The sequence below is a fragment of the Ambystoma mexicanum genome, chromosome 1q, assembly GCF_040938575.1.
Source record: "Ambystoma mexicanum isolate Mex_15411 chromosome 1q, UKY_AmexF1_1, whole genome shotgun sequence".
NCBI classification, from domain to species: domain Eukaryota; kingdom Metazoa; phylum Chordata; class Amphibia; order Caudata; family Ambystomatidae; genus Ambystoma; species Ambystoma mexicanum.
This window is the reverse complement of record NC_090922.1, coordinates 222,034,884-222,057,670: the sequence shown is the minus strand read 5'-3', so window position 1 is coordinate 222,057,670 and position 22,787 is coordinate 222,034,884. Positions and strand designations below refer to the sequence as shown.

General features: G+C 46.2%; 1 protein-coding gene across 1 annotated transcript in view; it reads left to right on the top strand.

The window, feature by feature from the left end:
* Nucleotides 1–22,787, top strand: part of LIG1 (DNA ligase 1) — an 876,776-nt gene that overhangs the window by 447,965 nt on the left and 406,024 nt on the right. Inside the window, exon 17 of the mRNA XM_069637540.1 lies at nucleotides 2,043–2,158. Coding sequence (XP_069493641.1) covers nucleotides 2,043–2,158 — 116 coding nt within the window. The remainder of the gene's footprint in view (nucleotides 1–2,042; nucleotides 2,159–22,787) is intronic.

The window sequence follows — 22,787 nt, the reverse complement described above, 5'->3', positions numbered from 1 at the left end:
AAAAGAGTATTTACTTACCAGCCTTGTGAATATAATATAAATGTATATTGTGTTATAACTTTCAGTGTGTAAGAGTTTATTTGGGCTATTGTATTGACTAGGTTCAGTGCACTTACCTACAGCTTACATCCTCCTCCTAAGATAAGCCTGGCTGTTCTGCCATTCTACCAGATCCTTTGGGTAGTACAGACTTGTACTAAGAGTTGGAGACCTGTAGACCAAGGGATATTAGTCTTACCTTCAGGTGGACTTTAGACAAACTCCCCTAGCCGGGTCTGAAACTTGTTTACTGCAATTTTAACGAATGAAAAAAATAGAATTACATTTTAATGAAACATAAACAACGAAAAAATATTGTTTATTTTTGGTGGTCCCCCTCTAGGTCCCCGGTTTTCCCATGTTTAAACACCCCCCCCCCCCAGATCTAACCACTTCCCCCACATATATATTTTTTGTATTCAGTATTTTTCAATTGTTTTTTTATTAGTTCAAATGAAATGTTCTATTGTATTCAGCATAATCACTGAATACCCTCCCAATGACCCCTCAGAATTGACTAGGGCTAATGGGATTTGTAGTACAAATCATATGGAGAGCCAAAACGTGGTTGACCCCTGCCCTAGAGGTTCAGGAATTGCTGCAGTCTGTATTGGAATATTGGGTCTTGGTCATAGCTTTATTAATGTATTCTTTGTCTGGGGCACTCTTGTAATACATGTAGTTTATCAGTCAGTTTGGTTTTATTAAACGATTACTGGTTTTATATACTGTTATTACTATTTTAAACCCAATGTGCTTATTTAACCTAATTGAGATTGTGTGCGTTTTTGTTAAATGTATATTTTCAGCGTATCAGTGTAGTGTATTTTTTGGGGTAACTGTGGCAATTAACTGTACTTTACTACTAGCATCCTGCCCTCCCTTGAGTTAAGTTGGCTGCTCTGCCAGAGCTACCACATTAGAAAGTCTGGTCTTTCCTTTTTTTGGGAAACACTGAGCTACCTTTAGGCTAGATGGCTTTACCGCCCTGACCAGAGGATTGTGCAAACCATTTGCTAACAGCATGTTTGATGATGATCAGTGGGACCCTGAAGGAGATTGGGGCTCCGGCAAGGAGACTGTTGACTCCATCCAACTGGGGGGGGACAAAAAAAAAACAGAACTTGGGCAACTGTTACTTCGTTCACTTGAATAGCAACACTAGTGCAGGTTGGTGATTAGTTCTACAGAACCTTTTTTTTGTATAATGCAACAGTCTTTCTGGTCATTGCTTTAATGTATGATTCTACATATTTGATACACTGAAGGAGATTGGCAAATTGAGCTAGTTTTAGGTAACCTGAACGATGAATTTCAAGTATTTATAGTGTGAAATGTATGTAAATTGACAGTTGGGAACAATGAATACGAGCAGTAGTGGCCTGGAACCCCCCCACAAAGCTCAACAAATAAATGCTGAGACCAACTAGACATTTAAGTGTAATTCTGCTGGCTATTCTCTAGGGATCATTGTTTCCACTGTCAAATGTAACTTAATTGTAATAGTAATCTCTCTAAAGTAATAATACAAATCTCTAACTCATTCCATATAGTATCGCAAGAATACCTTCAGTCCATCTAGGAAAGATCTTGTAAAGAAGTCTCATTGAATTTTGTCCTGGCCCAAACACAACAACCAGCACTAGTTAATCTAAATGTCTTCTCATTTTCCTATTCCCTAGCCCAAATCAAACTTTTATTATAGTTAACTGCTCCAAGCTGATGCCTTGGCAGTGACCTTCCTCACCTAGGTCATCTCCCAGGCACTGAACCTCATATGATACAGACAATATGGGTTACCATTGCTTCTATATCCTGCACCAAAATCATAGGAACTTGAAACATTTACATCCATACCTGGCAGCTAAACCTCAGCAAGCCAGTATGGGGTGTGGTTTTGCTGGGCACATGTTCTCATCTTGAATCCTAAAGGCTGATCGTCTCACAGTGCACAGGGTTTGTGTATTGACAAATAATCAGTGTACTGCTTTCTACCTCTGCAGGGATCCCTTTGAAGCCGATGTTGGCACACCCCACCAAGGGCATTGGAGAGGTGATGAAGAGGTTTGATGAGGCGGCCTTCACCTGCGAGTACAAGTATGATGGAGAACGTGCTCAGGTGTGTGCAGGGTCCATAGAAAATGATCAACTTACAAATCATTCAAATGTAATTTCTTTTCACATATGCTGAATGTTAATTGAGTGAATAACCTTTTTTTTAACCTGAAATGCATACATTAACAGACTCTAGATTGAAAATAGCACTACGATTTTAAGAAAAGTAAAGTTCCAGAGAGCCCCATAATTCATTGCAATGACAATACTGTTTTTTTTCTACTCGCTGAGAGGATTCATGATCAAATAATGTGGGCCTGCACCTTCTGACCATGTCTTGTCGAACCACCCTATCCCGAGTGTTTTGCCGTTCAAGCAACTCATCTCGGGGCAAAGTCGGACACATTCCCTAACTAATAACCGGATAGTGAGAGAAAAAAATATCATGTTCTAGGATGAAAATCTTTGCATCCAGCATTTTGGTCCTGAAGACTGGTAATGTCTTGCGCCCCCTCACATGCTATTCGCATACCCAGTGGGATGTGGCTAAGGAAGCTGGTGTCAACCTGTGCCGAAGATACAGGGGCCATTTTAATGAATTGATTGCTGATAACAAAATAAATCTTCCATGTGGGCCTGGAAACAGCGCATTCCTCAGCACACTCTATGGGCTTAGGGCAGTCGTTGGGATGGCACTCATGAATGTGTACTTTCTGGGTTTGCGTTTGATGTCCAAGCCAGACTCTTGGACATGTCTTTGAGGTAGCCAATGTGTTAGGGTTCAAGGCAGATGGGGCCCCATGGGTAATTCAAGGTGTCCAAGGCCACAACCAAGCACCTGGGTCTAGCTTTTCAACAACCACCTCTTCCTCGTTGTTTGCTAGAGAACATTCCTATTGCTCTGCCCTCTCCTTTGCCTACAGAGGCACCCATGAAGCACTCCAGGGGAGGCTGCACTAGAGTTGTTAGATTTTCAATAGTAAAAAATGTATGCCCAGGGGCAAGGTTGCTGCTTTTTAGGTCCCCTCCTCCACCTCCGTCTCCAAGACCCTTTAATGTTCCCTTCCACTATACAACTTCAGTGGTGGTGGGAGGGAGTGGGAATTTTTGGGGGTCTATCTCTTTTTCTCTAGGGTTGGGGGAAATGGTCAGCTTTGACAGAGACCTTGCTCTCTACTTCCTGTGGATACTGTCTCCATTCTTTACTGCCCTAGGATATTTCCAAAATCCTTGTAACTGCTGCCATAAAGAATGTGCCCCCCTGAGATGGCAGGAAAGAGGTGGTATTCCCTTTAACTTTTTATGTGTAACATATCTGGGGCCAGGGCCGTCGATCCATCTTCTATCTGCAGCTACTGAACTTGTACCTGGGCAAGGACAACCACTTAATTATGGTTTTTCGACATTCTTGGTCCACTTAAACTGCACATGGCATCAGCTGCACTACTTGAGCTTTTCCCTAAACTTACCTAAATTTCAAGAAGTTCCACACTGTCTTCCTTCAAGCCCTCCAGTAAACCCCATGACCTCCCTCTGGGCTGTATTTGCATCCTCCAGATTGCCCAATAGCTTCATTCCCAGCCTCTAATCCAAGCCCTTGCTATTCCGACTTCTGGGCCTCGTAGCCTTCTGCAACTTTCTGATTCCAAAGGCTCTGCTGCGCATGGGGTTGCTCAATGTCTGCATCACTGCACATATTCTCAGTTCAAGGCTTGCCTCTTGCAGGCCTCATCCAAGGTGTCAAACGAGCTTTGTACTGAGCTCTCAGACAATTTGAAAATGCAGGCAACTTTGATCTTGGGTGTCAATGTTTAAGAACACTTATTGGAAGAGAGCATGACCACCTCTTAGAGGATGGCCTTCTAGCTAGTCCATTTGGCTTTTCTTCCCTCTGTGCGGTGCAGGTCTTCTCATGCATTCCTCCCTTCCACCCCCCCAACACCTGATTCCTGTCATCCCACTAGTAATCTGCAGACGTCGGGTTTTTGGGTCCACCCTCATCTTGATCACCAGGAAACTAGCTAAGAGGATGTGGTATCTGAAACATTTGGACATGTCCATTGGTCATCCATGGTGCCTCCCTCTAAGATTTGCTCTGTTTGAATGCAGTCTTCCTTCCAAGCCTCTGGGGTCTCAGCCTTCATGCTAGGCTGCTGAGGCTACGGGACAAGGGAGTGGAGCCTGCAGTGGGGAATGTGCTCCTTTCAGCTAGGAGGCAGGCTACCAAGCCCATATATAAACCATCAGGTGGCAGAGGCTTTTGAGCTGGTGCTCAAAGGGTCGTGACTGATTGTCATGCTCAACCTCCTCTAAACTTGATTGTCCTCTTTGCCGCAGGATGGCTATAATATGGTCATTGTTACAGGGATCTTTGCTGCTGTTTGTCATTGCTGGTGGAGAGTGGTTGCCTTACCAGCTTAATATTGGTTTCCAGTTGGATGCTAGTATTGATAGAACTTTTCCTAAATACTTGCAAACCATAACATTAACTCCTGAAGTCTGCCTTAATGTTCTGTGTTACCTTGATGAAGTCTGGCTAGCTTAAGTGTCAGTATCCGTGTTCACTGAGTAGGTTGGCCTCTCAGAACCCTCCCTCAGGGCCGGTTCTGGAAATCCATCTCCACATCTCCCAAGAACTAACTTTGGGCTAACCTGGGACAAAGCCAGTGGGCAAGTGGAGTTACAGTGCTATGACGTGATTATACTCACAAGTAGAGTTCAGTGAAACAACTCACATTTTCTCTTGAGGGATTGGTGAATGCTGGGCAAAATGTGCACAATTAGCTATTAACATTTGCCATTTTCCTGCCCACACTTTTGTTTTTTTTGTTTTTTTGGGCAGCTTTCCCTGAAATTGCAGACAATTAGGCGACTGCAAAACATTTAATCTCCAAATTGGCCGACATTTGAGGCAATCAAATATATATTTCTGACACCAATTTTGTCTGGAAAATTAAATTTGCTGTAAAGTTGCAATTTATATAAAACAAATCTACTTTGCCGGCGGAGAGAAATTGGGGGAGAACTTCATTGATTATGCCTTACCAGCAGTAATTTATTCCACCCCTGCTCTGAGGTTCTATAGGAATCTGAGCAGTCTGGGTGACCCCTCAGCAGATTCCTGTGTCAGGTCCCACCATCAGGGACAAGGCCAGGAGGGCTACGGATAAGGACTTTGCACCCTTCATAGTTTTATGTGATGCGAGGGGGTGAAGTTGAAAAGGAAATGCAGGTACGTCCAGAAACCTGACATGACAACCAGCAACTCCAGGTAAGTCCGAAGATTTTGGGAAGCCTGTTGGTTGCAGTGAAGGCCCAGGTGGTCACAGGTTCAGAAGTGAGTGTAGCGATCAAAGTTTGAAGGCCTCTGCAGGAGTCCCATGTACTGGTGAAGGGTAAACGATTCAATTAACAGTAGAGTCTTCAGGTGACACTGCATGGTCCTGCTGTGTATGAGGAGGGAACAAAGGACCTTTTACTCTGGTGGGCAAGCTCTCTGGAAGCCACGTGCAGCAGCAGTGCCAGGTCTGCAGAGCTCTGGTCCTCTCTAGGCTGGACTGCTGCAAAAGCCTCTTGCTCAATCTTCCGAACTCCTCCATTCGCCCCCTTCAACTAATGCAGAATCAAGCACAGGGACTGCATCTCTTCAGTCCTAAAATCGCTCCACTGGCTCCTGGTTGCTGCAAGGATCAAGTTCAAGACCTTCTGCATCATCCACAAGGCTTTCTTGGGCCCTGGACCCCGCTACATCCAACTCTCCTCCCTAAACATCTTCCTGCTAGAGCCCTTCGGTATTCTAGCTCAAACTCTTGCAGATCAGATGCTTTTCCAAACAGAGTGGGGGCGGGAGGTGTACATCTCTCTCCTCTGCAGGTGTCTCTCTCTGGAATGGCCTCCCTGCCCCTCTCAGATTTGACCCGGATCTCCTTAAATTCTGGAAGCTTCTCACAACTGTCCTTTTCTCCTCCTCCTTCCCTCTCCCCTGCTAATTTCCCCCCTGCCTCTTGACTGGCTGCCTGGTTCCTTCAGATCCTTACAGGGCACCTGTCCCTCCTCATCCAGTCTACACCTGCACTTGGTCTCCCCTGCCCCCCTGCCCAACCACCCTTTAACCTGCACTTGCCCTTCTGGCTCCTCTCCCCCTACACTAGCCTGGCTCGGCCTACACCCCTCGAGCCCTTCCAGGCCCTACCTCGCCCTTAGCTTGTGGACCTTCCCTCTCCTGCACTCTCTGCATTCCCCTGGCTCTGTCCACCTGGCCTCCCCTGGCACTCGCTTTCTCACAGCCCCTACAACAAAGCAGCACCAGTGAAGTCTGCACAGCGGTGTGATCGGGAGACAGATTCCAGACCGGACTGAGTTGAAGTCAAGGTTGCAAGCGGCAACATTGTATAGTGAAAACTGAAGAGAACAGTGTGTGAAGCGTATGTGGCAAGTGACGCGAACACGCTTAAACCAGCAGATGAGTGATTCAACTTTGAAGCCAAGATACGATACCGCAGACAGTGGTCCGGCACCACATGGGTGCTCATTCGAAAGTCTCTGCTAGGTATCAAGCTTAAAGGTGGCAAATGTGAAAAGTGACAAAGAACCGAGAAATCGAAGTGGTCCTGCAACGGGTCAAGCCAAAACACTGTGCACATTCAACAGTTTTCGATAGTTGATGAAATCGTATAGGAAGTTTGTCCGAGCACTGTAGAGGGAGATCAGCTAAAGGTTTGTGGTTAAAGCAAGTTTGTGTAAAGTTATGAACATTGCGTTAAAAGGAATCTGAGCCCGACTGAGGGGGGGGATTTGAGATCTGAGCCCAACCGAGGGGGATCTGAGCCCGACCGAGTGGGATCTGGGGTGAACAGGGGGAGAGAAAATTCTTTACGGGAAATTGGATGCATAAATAATTTATGAACATTGTGTTGAGGATCTTAGCCTGGCTGAGGGGATCCGAGGCGAATAGTGAATCGCTAAGAAATTGAGTACTTGTGAAAATCTGAAAGAGGAATAGAACATTGTTTGTTGGTCGCATCAGACCCTCTAAATTAAGAGACTATGAAAGCCAGAGACTTGGGCACAGAACGCACTGATGCTAATGATTGAACTGTATCCTCGTGCTCGATAAGCAATAGACTGAGCTAAGCTCATGTGTACCGCCTTGTCCCATGCTGAAAACGTGGGGAAGGGAGGCCAACCGCCTGAACATCCTGATATATATCCTTTTGTGACCACGTCTTTCTTTTTTCTAACATTGTTTCCCACACTATTTGTATTTAGAGGTAAGGATTGGCAATAGGTTTATTAGTGTAGGCGCTTTTATTTTGACAAGACACTACTAGGACTGTTATTATTTGGTCGTAGTTTACTCCCATCTCTAGATTTAGGATTGAATAGTTTTTCAAACCCTTTTTGGAAGTTCAATAAACACCCTTGAACTGTGGTCACTTGTCTGTCTTTTTGTTGATACCATGCCTTCCATACACACACCCTCCAAAGAAAACCTCTAGAAGAGAAAGACGGTTGACCAAAAAGTCAGAGAAGAGAGCCAGAAAGAGGTTGAAAAAACCTAAGAAAAGATTCCATTCCCAATGCGACTCCCAACACTCATACCCATTACTCTTCGAGGAAAAAAAAAGTAGATGGCAGCATATGACACTCCTCACCTGACGTGCAGATAATATTCCCTTCCAAATATGATTTAGCAGAAAAGTAGGAGGAATGCCTTAAAATAATTATGGACTTTTTCAATAAAGCAGCCTCCTTGGCATCCGGTTTGGATTCGAGAAATAAAAAGGTGGAACCCACACTTCCCCCACAAGTGTGGCAGAGAATCCAAAAAGGACTCCTGCGTGCCGAAAAGCCCGGATATAAAGTCTTTGTTGAAAAGCCTTTGATCTGTATCATCAGTCACCATGGATGCCTTGACCTCATTTGTCATCAAAAGGCCTGTCTGCGTCGACTGCCGAACCTCTCAATTTTTGAGATACTTGTCGATCGAGGACAGGTTATATGAGCTCCCTTCGAAAACTCTTTGAAGAGGATCCTATACCATTTTGCTTCTTTCCGATAAAGCATTGGACTACTCCACAGGAATTTCTGCTCTAGGAAGACTCGATGGCTCACGTGGCTTCAGATTTAAAAGATGCTAGCAATCTCAACACCTCTCCCAAGGTGGAATTTGCTTATACTAACGACTTCTATGAGAGAATCCTGGGAAAGGTTTCAGAAGCCCTATGGCGGAGGCCAATAGTGAGGGATGTGAGCTATTTGTGCCGGAGTCCCACCCGGGTCAATGGTAAGAAAGCTGACAGACCTTGATGGCAATGCTGCAAGGCACCCCCTAGTGGCAAAAGAAAACTGCTGGTGCAGGAAGATCTATCTAAGATGAGGAATCCGCGGGAGGAACATCCATCAGAAAAAGCATTACCGAAGGTAAGTAATTGTTAGGCAGGATTGCATGCAGTAACCCTGTGGGAGACTACACCAGTCTTCTCCTTTTGGTATTAGGTAACCCACCTATTGGTATAGGTCGGTACTACACAAGTTGGTAGAGTGACTGAGCAGCCAGACTTATCTCAAGGGGGGTAAATGTGAGCTGTAGCATCGAAATCCACACATACAAGTATTCAAATAACACTTGTGCTGAAGGTTTTCTAGTAAAATATTTATATAATGGTCTGTTTTAAGTAAGCTTTCTTTAAAAAGGGCAATGTGCAACAATCAAATATTCGTCATAACACATTATCAGAATCCAGATAAGCCAGTAGATGCTCTTTAGAGATGCTTCATACACACTTCCTACAATCTAAGGTGACTTCAATTACTAGGACAGTATAGGCATTTATATATCACTTTTTGCACTTAGTAGAATTCTGAGGTTGTGGAAAAGGCAAAGGTTGGGGAAGGACAAAGGTTAACAGGTTCTCAGAGCATGTGAGCACTTTTCAATCTCCCAATGAAGTCTAGATATAATCTTTCCCAGCAATATTTAGTTAAACCAATGTATCGCCTATGAGGGACAGTTAGAATCAAAGGTCAGAAGAGTCTGCAGGGTGCCAGGACAGCCAGTGTCAATTTGAACAATGTCTATGGAGCTGAGGCACTTCTTAGATAGCACACAAGTCTTGCACAAAGGTAGAGAGTTGTAGAAAATCACTGTTGCACCACAAGCTGTTAAACTTGTGAAAGGTAGAGCTGGGATCAACTCTTCAAGAAACAGCTACTGCAAGTCTCATGTGAGATGATGCAAGCTGCAGACAAGAGGTAAGTACCCCTTAGTCAGCACTGTACCTTAGATTAGAAGAAGAGGATCCAGCTGGCTTCTGGTCTGGTGGCAATCTTGCAGTTCCTGTGCCTCAGTCGTGGGGACAAGAGGGAGGACGTCTGGAGGACTCCTGCACTGCAGTTTGAAGGTCGGCGGAAGCTACGGGCTCTTTTCAGCCCAGCTGCACTTTGCGGTTTCAGCTACTGGCAAATAGCAACACTGCAGGTCTTGGGCACTTGATTCACTTTCTTCGCACTTTGAGTACAGCACTCTAGTGAGGTGACTCGAGCTTGGGTCGTCCTGCTTTGGGAGGGTCCTCAGGATCTTACTGGAGCTTCGGTCCGGCTTAAAGACGATGCACTAGACTACGGATTTCTCGACCCCCGGCACTCTGTTCCAGTAGCAGCAAAGAAGTACAGCCAGTTGGGGAAGGTCCTCCAGCAAAGTTTGTCTTGGGGTTAGTTTGTCCCACTAACCCAAGGGAAGAAGTCGTCCTTGTCGGAGCTTCTCTAGTCGATTCGGAAAAGCAGTTTCCGCACAGCAGCAGGGCTTCACCGGGCAGTTCAACAGTCCAGAAGGATGCAGGAAGCCTCTTTTCATGATTCCTTCATCTGATGTTTCGTCCAGTGATCGACTCTGCCTTCATTCCAATAAACCTTGCCTTTTATGCTGGTTTCTCCCATTCAGGCACAGCCTAGCTGTCACTCAAACAGCAAAGTGTCTGTCCTGCAAGGACAGCCAGCCAGCCAATCAGCACTGGGTGCATTCAGGTAACCAAGGAAACTAAGGCCAGGGAGTTTCGGGCACCTCCGTCGCCTCCTGCCCTGCCAGACACACTGGAGCCAGAGGCAGGTTTCAGTACTGAAGCCCGCCAAAGGCAAAACAAACAAAAGGGTTACACCTCACTAACAAGAAATGGCGAAAAAAGACCAGGCCATTTTGACACAATTGTCACCCCTAGGAGCTATACTGCAGCTGAGGGTTCAGCCTGCGGTAGAATTGCTCAATGGTAGGAAAATTAAACTACTGCCACCAGCCATTAAAGGTTGCAAGGGTAACATAAATAAATGTTACATAAGTAGGAAAAGGGGCTACTAAGAAACCCCCCAGCACTCCACATAAGATGGGGTGTGCTGGACCTACATAGGAAAAAGGTAAGTAAAGTCAATTTCACTTTACTACTTTTGGGAACAGTAGTTCACTCAAAAGAAGGTATTTAAACCTTAACAGAAATCTAAATTATTTCTGTGACACTGCACTGAAGGTGCTGTTTATCATACAAAAAGTAGATGCCTATGGAGTTTGTCAGACTCCAAAAACAAAGGAAGTACAGAATCAAAATCCGATAAAAATACATGAGGGAGTGAGAAAAAGGTCTCGCTCCAGGATAAAAATTAAGTCCTAAAGTCCAGCAAAAGAGATGCGTGTCTCTAAGGTTGAAAGGAATTATCACAGAAATGAGAATTCTCCATAACAGTAATTTGTTAATATCAATCCACAGTACCTCCTTCATAGTGTATTGGGAAATCATTTATTCCCGCAGCCTGGTGTCTAAATTCTCCTCTCAAAGCCACTGAACCATGTATCGGAACTGTGCAGCCAAATTATAAAGCGTGAAATACGGGACTTGTAATCCTCCTTTTAATATGGTTTGTACAGCGTTCCAATGCCACTTTTCTTCAAGTATTTGTCCACAAAAATTCATCCATAATCTTAGTGTTTGTGTTGAACTTTTTAGGAATATCAACTGGTATGTTTGTAAAATAAAGTAACTTGGGTAGTATCACCATTTTGCTCAGTGCCTTTCTTCCCATTAATGATAGCAGTATAGACACGTGCAGAAATTAATCCAATTTGAGATCCCTTCTAGTGCCTTTACTAAATTGGGTAAACATGTCTTGAATCGTATGGTCTATCTAAGACTATCGTAGCCCATCTCAGCTGTAGCTCAGCTAATTTGGAATTCAGCTAAAAGGAACAGCCATGACGTGTCCCAGTTGATGTTGATACCAGATCATTAACTAAATGTTCTCTAGCATCTCTCAAATCGGGCCAATTCATGGCAGGGCTATTAATGTACAAATGTATATCATCTGCACACATTGATAGCAGGTGTTGTAATCTTCCCTCCAGTATAGAAGCAGCCTCAGTCTTTTTGAAGGAAGGCAACCAGCTGTTCCAGAACAGTAGAAAATGATGGTTTGGGTGGTGTAAGGATCTCATGGTGGCAACAGTAAAGATACACCAGTGATCACAGTTAAAGGGTGTTTATTAAACTGTAAATGCAGGGTGGAAAAACACCTAATCTAACCCTAAATCTAAGATGGGAGCCAGCGTTGAACATCAAATGAAAAATGAGGCAGTCCTTGTGGTGTTGTGTCAAAAATAAAAGGGCCTATAATATGAAAAACCTATTGCCAATTACTTACAGCCAATTACAAAAAGTGTGGGATAAGGGTTCAATAAAGGAAGAAGTGTTCACAAATAATTCAGGATGCGATTGCCAGGGGTCTCCCTTGCCCACGTGTTCACCATGGGCCAAGGTGGGACCCTGGAGCACAGCACATGCTAGAGCATTCTCAGCACAAGCTAATAGTTCCGTTCCAGCTATCGGGTTCTTCGATGGATAAGTCTCTTTTCAATAAAAAAATCTCTTGCCTTCGAGAGCCTGATGTAGCCAACAACAAACATAACGTTCCTTTCTCAATGGACTTTGGGTGAGGACATTTCATGCTTGGATCTCCCTCGACCGTTCTCGGACCCACTTTCCAAGGGAGACTATTGACTTCACGTCTTTTTAAACAGTTCAGGCTTCTCCTCTGATTGTCAGCTTCCCTCTGCTGGGTTCACTCTCGCCAACTTCTACACACAGTTGGCTCTGGGACTTCAGACTTTGCCCCTTCTCGTTTGCATCCCTCTGCTGGGTTCACCCTTGCCAACTTTTAACAAACAGCTAATGTACTAGTTTTCACAACGCAGGATTAATTTCCCTTTCTTTCACACTCATCGGTCGGTCAAAGACTTTCGACGGTACAGAGGATTTTTACAAGACCCCTGTATGACCACTTTGACCTCTCTGCGCCTCTTTCCAAGGCCCTCTGGTTATTGTAGTCTCATCGGGTAATCGCCCAGAGTTTCCTGCGTGAATACCCACGTGGTGCTGGTTGCCTCTGTTACAGGTTTTCCCCTCCTTTTCTCAATAGTTCCTTTCAAAGTTCAAATGCACCCTTGCTACTATTTGTTAAACACAGTTCGGTTTCTTATCGACTCTCCCCTCGACTCACTGGCTGCGATGAACCGCTTGGCTTTCTTCTCCTTCGAGTCTAGGTTGGTACCACCGAGCGTCTATGCCCAACTTGTTTATCAGCAGAGGAGGGTCTCACGTACCGTAGACATCTGATGTAACACACGCTGGCCAATGTTTGTGGTCTTATGTTTCTGACTGCAGAGGTTTCACGGGCCTGGATCGGAAAGGGCAAGGTCGCATCTCTCCTTGTCACCCTCTGGGTATTCACTGTCTTTCATCTCCTCTTGAACTGCTTTGCTGAGTTAGCCCTCAAGTTGTGCGGTCTGCCTTACTTGTCCTGTGCTCTCATGCTCCACCTTTTATCCCTGTGGGGAAGGGAAAGGGCCGTTGGGTGTGTGTGGTTCTGATCAATTGCCTGACTTTGCCTGACCCTTGTATTGGGACGTGTCCGGATAACGGTTCTGGTGTTAGTCGTAATCATTCGTGCTGTGCGAAGTGTTTGTTGGAAAAGGAGTGTGGGGGCAGTATTTTGGAATATCCTCCTTGGTAGAATGGGAAAAGGTGTTGAAAGAAGGGGCATTCTCACCCGTCGGTGTCCCACTCCCCAAGGACCCCCCCATCCAGGTGATCCTGCCTCACTGGTCCACCCCCAGGAACTGGATCCAATAGCGATGGCTGTGTCCTGGCCACCTGGATGATGGATCCCCGGGGACTAGCTAGGGAGACACCTTCAGGTGTCTCACAGTGGGAAGCACTGTCTAGTGCCTGTTTTAATCACCAATTCCTTTGATATAGCGTATTCAGTTTTCAATCTAGCCGTTGCCGAGGCCTGCCCACTTCAGAAACTCTTCTCCGACTCAAAACGTACGTAATGTGTTGAGTACCCACTCCCCGCTATCGGAGTCCAAATGGGTAGCATCTATTGGGGAGACTTTATAATCACGTCATTAGCCGTCTGAGCGTTTTATATATTTCAACTGTCTCAGGTTGTGTATTTTTATGTGTAGGTTGTGCATTGATATGGGTCTGTATGATTCATATACGTTTGGATCTTTACCCACCTTTGAGTGCAGCCATCATAGTTCCTGTGTTGCAGTCCTCTGCAGCAAACCTTCCTCGTAAAATGTCCTATATACCTCTAACATTTTCCCAGCGAGCCTGTTTGTGTTTTTATAGAATTCTGCTGGCAATCCATCGCTACCTGTGGTCTTCTGTGTAGGGAGTTGATATAATCAACAAGAATTCTTGATTGGTTATCAGGGTCTCTAAAACTCTATCTGCTCTTCAGTCAGCTTAGACAATTATGTCTCTTCTGATTCCAGATAAATGCTTACTATATAATCACTCGTAATAATGGGCAAACTCCATATTTACCTCAGTTCATGCCCTCCAGTCTCCCCGCACCCATCTGCTATGCATGTAATAGTTGTCTTGGGGGTTTCCTTTTCAGCCACCATGTCAGCAGCCTGCTTAAATACATTTCTGACTCAATTTCATAAGCACAATTTCATCGTTGACAGGGGGAGGAGGGTTCTCAGCCCTTACAATCTTCAATCCTTTACCTGGAAAAATACACTGCTGAAACCTTGTCTGTGCACAAAGATTATTTGCAAAGTGAGTGGGTACAGTGCCATTATGGTGTTGCCTATAGCTGAGAGAAGAGATTTTAACGAAGAGGCCATGTGCCTACAGTTTGGAAAGACCCCCTGAATATGTAGAGATTTAGAGACCACAAAAAGGAGAATGTCACTTGAGTAACAAATATGAATGACTCCCTCAACAATTTGTGAGTTGACTTCCATAAGGTAACCACTTTTCCTGGCATGATGAACTTCGTCATGCTTGAGCACCTTTTGGCTTCCTGTTTCGCTGAGCTTGAGCAACACATAGCTGATTCAAAGAAGTTGGATCTCAAGAAACTGGCTATTGCTGTTTACTTGTGGGTTTCCCATAAGGACAAAGGGCTTCTCCTAAACCTGAGGGGGTGGGGGAGAATGGCAGAAAGAGAGGGTGGGGTATACTGATAAATCTGGATTCCACAAGGCCACTAAAAGCATAAGTGGGTAAAACATATGAGCAGCATGTAAAGAGTAGTGGGACACATCATTCCAGACAAGCGACCAGTCACTCTAAGACTCATTACTTTCACAGATCCACAGAGTCTTGTCACCTGTGGAGCATGTGATAATGCGAAGGAGGACCCCAGATGTAGGGTAAGGACCTTGGGGGTCTGCTCTGTGAATCTGGCTTAATGTTGTTAGGAGGCAAGTATTATCATAGGGCTATCCATCCCGTTTCACTCTTTTTCCACAGATGTAAGAGCAGAGGAAATGTGTGGCCTTTGGGTCCTGGGGACAAGTTGCTGAAGAGCATGCCCACTGTTCCTGAGTGTTCTGGTAGAAGTAACCATTTCTACAGCTATCGTGGCCACTGGGGCCAGTCTAACTGTGGTGGATTCTGCATTGGTAAACCCAGAAGAGTTTGCCAGAGCTCCTCTGAGGCCCACCAAGTTGGCTGATTTTCCCCCTCGGATGTTCCCAGTACTGCCTGTTGCTAGCAGCAGATAGAGGAGTGGTTGGGACTCCTGTTTTTATTTTTTTGTTTATTTTATTTGTATTTATATAGCGCACAACAGCCCGTGGGAATCATGGCACTTATTACAAGACGATGCTTAGTTACAGGAACTATGAGGTCGACATTTGTTACATAGTGAGCAGTTTGAGTACAGTGGTATTACATTTGTGTGAGTGTTCATAGGCAAGTTCCAGGTTGGGTTCTGCTGGGAAATGATCTCGAGGAGTTTGGTTTTGTGGGGGATACAGCAGAAGGACCCCAGTACAAAGTCTTGTACAAAGACCTCAACCGTGGGGGAAACAGTTGATTCTGCAACGTGATCGCACTGACCAAGGTAAGCTCTTCCAAGCACTGCTGGCCATCCGTTCACCTCCCTCTCTGCATCTATTCATTTAGGGCTGGTTTTCCACTTCCCTGATTCTGCATCTTGGGGGAACCGAGAAAAAAGAAAATCCATCTGTGCCCTGCTTGTGAGGCTGCTGCTCTGGCCAGGCACCGGAGTGCCTCATCGGAATCCCCTGCCCAGCAGTGATTGGCCAGCAGCTCGTACGTGAGCCAATCACCTTCGACGGCAGGCGAACACTGGCCCCATTCAAGGGCCACAACAAAGGCCCCTGTCTGCTTCCTGTCCGCTGCCGGTACGCTGACTGGGGACCGCGTGCACCCTCCCTCACTTGGAGCATTCAGGATGCTGCTCCCACACTCCTCAGTTGAATCTGGACTACCAAAACGTCTTTCTCCTCCATAACAATGGGTTAGGTCCCTCTGACTGGACATACTCCTACGCCCTTTGACTTCTCCCTCCTTTTCTCCATCTCACCTTGGAGCCTATGTTCTTACTGTGTATCCACCCACTGTTCCAATGCAAACTTAGTTGTGTATCCACCCACTGTGCCAATGTAAACTTAGTGGTGTTTGGCCCAGTGACTGCATTGTGCTACTCTGCCACGTTGGTACTATCCTGACCCTCAACCTCTGCTTTTCTCCCCCCACCCCCTCTATCTCACCCATGGCATTCTCTGTTTCTCCTATCTTCTCCAACTGTTTCTCCATTGACTATCCTTCCCTTCTCACCAAGTCTGGCAGGAAGAAGTTGAACAGGGATATATTGGTCTCTAACCCTGGTCTCCCTATCGCTGACACTTACACTAGATCTATGGACTCTGAATATGGTATCTGTGCTCTCTCCTTTCTCCTCTTATCCCATTAATTGTGGCCCCCGCTGGGAAGCCCTCCTGGCCCCCCTTCGACTCCTCTAAGCTCTGGTTCTCTCTAGGCTTGACTATTGCAACAGCCTCTTTCTACATCTGCCTGCTTCTCCTCTCCACCCTTTGCAACTCGTCCAGAACAGGACTGCGAAACTTGTCCTTTGCCTCAAGCCCCTGGATGATATCTCTCCAGCCCTGAAATCTCTTCATTGGCTCCCAGTGGTTGCAAGGATTAAATTAAAGACGCTTTGCATTGTCCAAAAGGCTTTCTGGCGCCTGGGTTCAAAATACCTTCAACTATCCCTTCGTAAATACCTTCCCACTCAAGCTCTTCGCTTCTCCACCTCCAACTCCCTCAGGGTCAGTCATCAGCAACGAGTTGGGGGTAGATCTTTCCTTGGCTGGGGCCTCTCTCTGGAACAGCCTCCCTGCCACTCTAAAACTTGGGAGAACAACCTCTGCTTCCGGAAGCACCTCAAGACCTTCCTCTTTGCTTCTGTCTTCGCTCCTCCTCTCCCCTGCGGATCTTTGTTTCAGTACCCTGCACCTGGTTACCCCCTAGCTTCGGGGCCAGGTCCCTGCCGACCTATCCACTCGCCCGCTCTGCCTCCTGGCAACCCATGCACTTGGGTCTGTATCTGTAACCCTACAGTCCCCTTACCTGCACTTATCAGACACCCCCTGTTTGCACGTTAAACCCTGCCCTACCAGTTGTTTTTATCCCCGCTTAGCACTTTCCACTTCTCCCCTCCACCTTGAACTCTCCCACTCCAGTGCACTTGCACGTTCTCAATGTCACTGAGCCTAGTAAGGTCGTTGTTTTGTCCTCTCGTATTGCCCTCCCTTGCCTTGTCGCGCTCTGAAACACTTGTGTATGAGCGCGGTACAAATAAAATATCAATATCAAAGTAGGTTGCCTCAGCCAAGCCTAGTGTTGCAGCCTAAGCCAAGGTGGGAATCCAAAGCCATGTAGTCAAAAGATTCAGGAACCGTGGAAGAAAACATAACACCTACAGGTTCTTAAGCCTAGTGAATACTCTGAACTGCAAAGTTTATTTTCAGAAGGGGTCCGTTCAGGGAAAGAACTCTGTAAAGGTTACAGAGAGTGCCCTGTTGAAGGGGAGCTGCCTGGGAAACATAGAATTGTTTGGGAAGATAGGTTACTTTATAGTAAACCCATAGAGTCCTCGGCTGTATATTGCAGGAGGTTTGTAGTTCTCTGACAGACCCTTCCTCTTGCAGTTGGCACATGAAGTGCCCCTTGCAGGCCATCTTAGAACAAAGAGGACCCAAGGATAGGTTGAACATGTTTTTTCTATTGGCCTACGATGGGGTCCAGATAAAACACTGCTGTAAGAGGTGCCCCACTTATCATTTGTTTGGAAAAGCGCAGCAAAAATCAAAGCTCCTTTGGTACCACTATTTGTAGTAGGTATGCCATTAGTGAGGGTAGGGACTAACCTTGTTGGTCCCATCCCCTTGATCCTCCTACATCCTCTGGTAGTATGCTTGTAGTATTGAAGCCATCCCACTAAAGATAGTAACTGCCAAGTCAGTTGCTAAGACCTTGCTTGTTACCTTTACCAGAGTTGATTTTCCTAAAGAGGTTGTTTCTACGAGGCACAAACCTTGTCTGATTATTGCCTCAAGAGTTCCACAATTCTTTTAATTTCAAGAGTTTTATTAGCAGTTTGTAGATATTGATGATTACTAAATTGCAGGAGGGCCAAACTAAGGTGATTCCCTGACCTAAACTCTGCCTCTTGTGGGCTCCCTCCACCCTACTCCCCTGGGTTGTACATCCGGATTATAGACAGTAACCCATCTCATCTATAGCTAAACTGTTCTATAGATGAGGGCTTAAAGGCTGCAGCCTTCTCTATCCCCTCCCTCCGTGAATTCCTAGTGATGGCTACCCTGATATTTTTCACCCAGTCTGGTGTACAAAGTGTGCTTTTTCACGCTCTGTTCTTACTCTTGTACTCTTTCCCGCCTGCTGTGCTCTTATTTACCTCTGATCTAGTCCTTCCTTTTTCTCTTCTGTTCTTTCCCCCTGCTATTCTCTCCTCTTTCTTCCTCTCAACTATCTCTTCCTTCTAGTCTTAGTCACTGTTCTCACTTCACTCCCCCTCTTTCTCTGTCCCTTCAATGATCTTCTCTCCTCTGTTCTTTCTCCCCCCTTTTGCATACAGTGCTGGCAGTTTGTCACTGGCTGAAGATGTGCAACAGTCTGGAAATTGCATTTGTGGAGTAAAGAAGGGGTAACTTGCACCAGATTTGAGGCTTTAAGGATGATGCTAAATACGGAGGTACCAATGTCACAGTTGTCTCACACAAGAGGGTTAAGGGGCTGGTGTCCACTCAACTTCCCCTCTTCGCCTTTAGGTAGGACTAGCTCTCCCATATGCCTGGTAGGCTGTCTAGCCCAGGTTGGGAGGGGTTCCTGTCCCCCACCTGAAAATGTGAATTGCCTGATCCTTTCACACTATATGTGATATGATACGATATGATATTTTATTTATATCGCGCTCAAGTGTTTCTGTCATGCCTGCGCCATGGGCGCATACATTTGCGATCAATATGGACCTTATTTCCCATTTGCAAGACTTTGGTGCTTTTCTATTTTTCCCAACAAACTACACTTACCACAATGCACTTGGCTAGAACCATCTATTCCTGGCCATTCCTATTCGTCATCTTCGGAACTACAATCCCCAGAAGCCCTAGGGATCTGCTCTGCGTTCATCAACTCAGGAACAGAGAAGGGAGGTGGCCGATTGTCTGCAGGTGTGCTGATCCAGGTGCGACCAATTAGCCTGCCTCTGTGCTGGGCAGGCTGGTATAAAAGCTGCTGCCTGCAGGGGCTCAGTCTCTTGCATTAAGAGTCCTTCCAGCACCTTTTTTGCTTCGAGCTATGGATCTTGTATGCGGTTCCTCCTTACTCCGGCTTTGGATCCAGTGCCCTGCCGGGCTCTCGAAATTGCAGCCGATCATGCTCTGCTGCTTTCCAGCCTCCGCCTTTGCCCTTCCGGGTTTCTGCCTTACAGCCGATCACGTTCAGCTGCTACCTTCCGCCATTGTCTCAAGGCTCCTGCCTTGCAGCCGATCACGCTCCGCTGCCTTCAACCTACAGCCTTCGTCCGCTGGACTTCCAATCTAGCAGCCCTCTACAGTCCTCTGCAGCCTGCTACAGTCATCGACCCTGCTCCTCTGAGCTTACTCCTTGCTGCCCGGTCCTTCTGGCTCCTTGCCACGCAGCCTGCTTCTCTCCGCTGCCAACAGCCCTTGTTCTCGGGGCTTCCTACCTTGCAGCCGATCACGCTCCGCTGCTTGCTACCTACAGCCTTTGTCCGCTGGGTTCTCAGCCTAGCAGCCCTCTACAGTCTTCTGCAGCCTTCTACGGTCAGCGGTCCTGCCCCCCAGGGCTCACTCCTTGCTGACCGGCCTTTCTGGGCTCCTTGCCGTGCAGCCTGCTTTACTCCACTGCCCTAAGCCCTTTCCCTCTGGGCTCCCTACCTTACAGCGCTGCTCCTGTGGGCTTGCTCATTGCTTTCCTGCTCCTCTGAGCTCTCAACCTTGTTCCCTACTGTCCTCTGCTATCCAATCCTGTTATACGACTTTCCCTTCATTTCCTTCTGCTAGTTTGCTATCGACTTCCTTTTCCTGGATTTGTCTGTTAGTATCTTCTCTTGTACTGTTTGTAGACCCTTTTGTACAGAGCTTGTCTGTTGGTTTCCATCAGGCAACCTCTGCCCCTTCCCTTGTCTCGTTTCTACGTTACAGACACCCATAGTTGTTGTTCCAAGCCATGAGCAAACAGCGTGGGCCTCTGTTATAGCAAACTGTGGTTAGAAGGCTAGAGTTTTTCCTAAGGTCCGTAGAATACTCTTTTCCTATATCGCATACACCCCTAGAGGGAATCCATTCTGTTGTACCTTATTCCTTGCTATACTTGTCTACTCTTCGTTCTCATTGCTTTCAGCTGTGTGTGTACTTATCTGTCCACCTTACTTCGGCACGACTACCCAAAACCCTTCCTGGGTGTCCTGTGCCACTCTTTCCAGAGTGTCCTCATTTGACAGTTTCAGAGAGCGACAAGGCAAGGGAGGGGAACAGGGGAGAACAAAACGGCGATCTTACTAGTGCATGGGAGAGGGGGAGGGGAAAAGTGCATGGAAGGGGGGAGAGGTGGAAAGTGCGAAGAAGAGGAGAAACAGATAGATAAATAACAATAAATAAAGGAAACAAACGGTAGTAATGCAGCCAGCAATTTTCAAGTACTAGGTTTAAGGCAGCAGACGGGGTAGGTCTGATAAGTGCAGGAAGAAAAAGAGGGGGGGGGCTGTATAGGTACAGATACAGACCCCAGTTCAAGGGGTGGCCCGGAGGCAGTGCGGGAGGGTAGCAGGATGAGCAGGTACCTGGGCCCAAAGGACAGAGGGTGGCCAGGTGCACGGTACCAAGAGAGAACAGCAGGGGAGAGGTGGAGCGAAGGCAGAAGAAAAGAGGATGGTCTTGAGGTGCTTCCGGAACCGGAGATGGTTCTCCTCAAGTTTTAGAGTGGCAAGGAGGCTGTTGCAGAGGGAGGCCCCAGCCGAAGACGGAGATCTACCCCAGCTTGTTTCTTAGAAAAACGACTGATCCTGAGGGAGTTGGAGGTAGAGGAGCGCAGAGCTCTGAAGGGGAGGTATTTGCGGAGGGATAGCTGAAGGTATTTTGGACCCAGGCCCCAGAAAGCCTTGTGGACAATGCAGAGGGTTTTGAATGTAATCCTTGCATCCACTGGGAGCCAGTGGAGAGATTTCAGAGCTGGTATGTATATGCATGCTATGTACTAGAAATTTGGTTTTTGTTGTATGTTCTCCCCTGCATACCATCCACAAACCAATGGGATAGTGAAGAGTTCAAACAGGACATTAAAGAGTATGATTGGAACTCTTGAAGAGCCTGAGCAGAGGCAGTGTAACATTCTCTTACCATATCTTTTGGCCACAGAGAGATGCCACATGAAAACTTTTAGCCCTTTTGAACTTCTTTCTGGACAACTAGTCAGAGCCCCCAGGCTCTTGTGAAAGGTGGTAAGTCCTATTTCCTCTCCCCTCACATCCCAATACTTAAAATGTGGTGTGCTATGTTTTGGGTCAGAGTAAGAGGATGGCTTTCCTGGTGGCTGTGGCCAAAAACAGGCTACAGGCTGGTCAAGCACTAGTTAAGCACTAGTTAAGCACAGGTGAGGCTCGAAGTGCTCACTTGTTACTGATCATGGGCCCCATAAGAACTAGAGCTTTACAGGCTTTTAAAATATTGCACACACATAGATTAAGTCTTTCATCACTAGGATGGAAATGAGAGCCCTGTGTTTGGCCTCAGAGGTTGGCAATGAGTTGTCTGAGGTTTTCCCTGACCTGTTCCAAAGCAGCCCTTCAGATGGATCAATATAGGATGTCAAATTGTCCCCTCAACTGACCTTGCAACAGTACGGAGGGGTAACAATGTTGCTTAGGTTTTTTTGTTGCCTTGTTCTTACCAACTCTAAGCCTGATACCTTGGAGTGAGCATGCCATTGACACAGGAGATGGTGTGCCTATCAAATCTAGGATTTACAGGATGTCCGCTAAAGTGTGATCCCACATAGTTGGTCAACAAGATAGTTGGAGGTCAACAAGATGTTAGATCTTGAGATGTTAGAGCCCTCCAGTACTCCATGGTCCCATGAAGTTGTTCTAGTACCAAAGACAGTTACCTATGATTTCAGTTTCTGTATGGATTACAGAGCTCTAAATGCGGTCACCAAAACAGATTCCCACCCCTCACCACTAACTGGTTAGTTGGTGGACAAGCTTGGTGCTGCCAAGTACCTAATCGTCTCTGATCTTACTTTAGAATATTGGCAGACATCTTTGACTAAGAGTGCCAAGGAGAATACTGACTTCTCCACACACATGACAGTCTACCAGTTCAGGGTAATTCCCTTTGAGTTAACGAACCTGCTACATACCAAGGGCTCAATGTCCAAAATACCTTAATGAATTCATCATGGCATATCTAGATGATATTTCAATGTCAGATCTTCATGGGAAGAACATGTGAGAAACCTAAGGATATTATTGCATACCATTCAGCAGGCCCACCAGACCAACCAAATGCCAGATTGGTCAGGGTTAATTGATCTACCTGAACCACTATCTGAAGAATGGGTGCAGGAGATAACCTCTTATTCTAAAGATCCCTTTGAAGAAGAGTATCTTGATGAAACCAATTGATCGTTTTTGCAGCCAACCAGGATTGCCTCAAGCAGAATCTTGGTGAAGCTCTGCTTTGTCTGATCTAATAAAGGCCTTCCTTGGTGCCTCAACCCCTGGGCAACAACAGCAAGTTTCAACCCTTGCTCGAGAATCCTGCTCTTGCA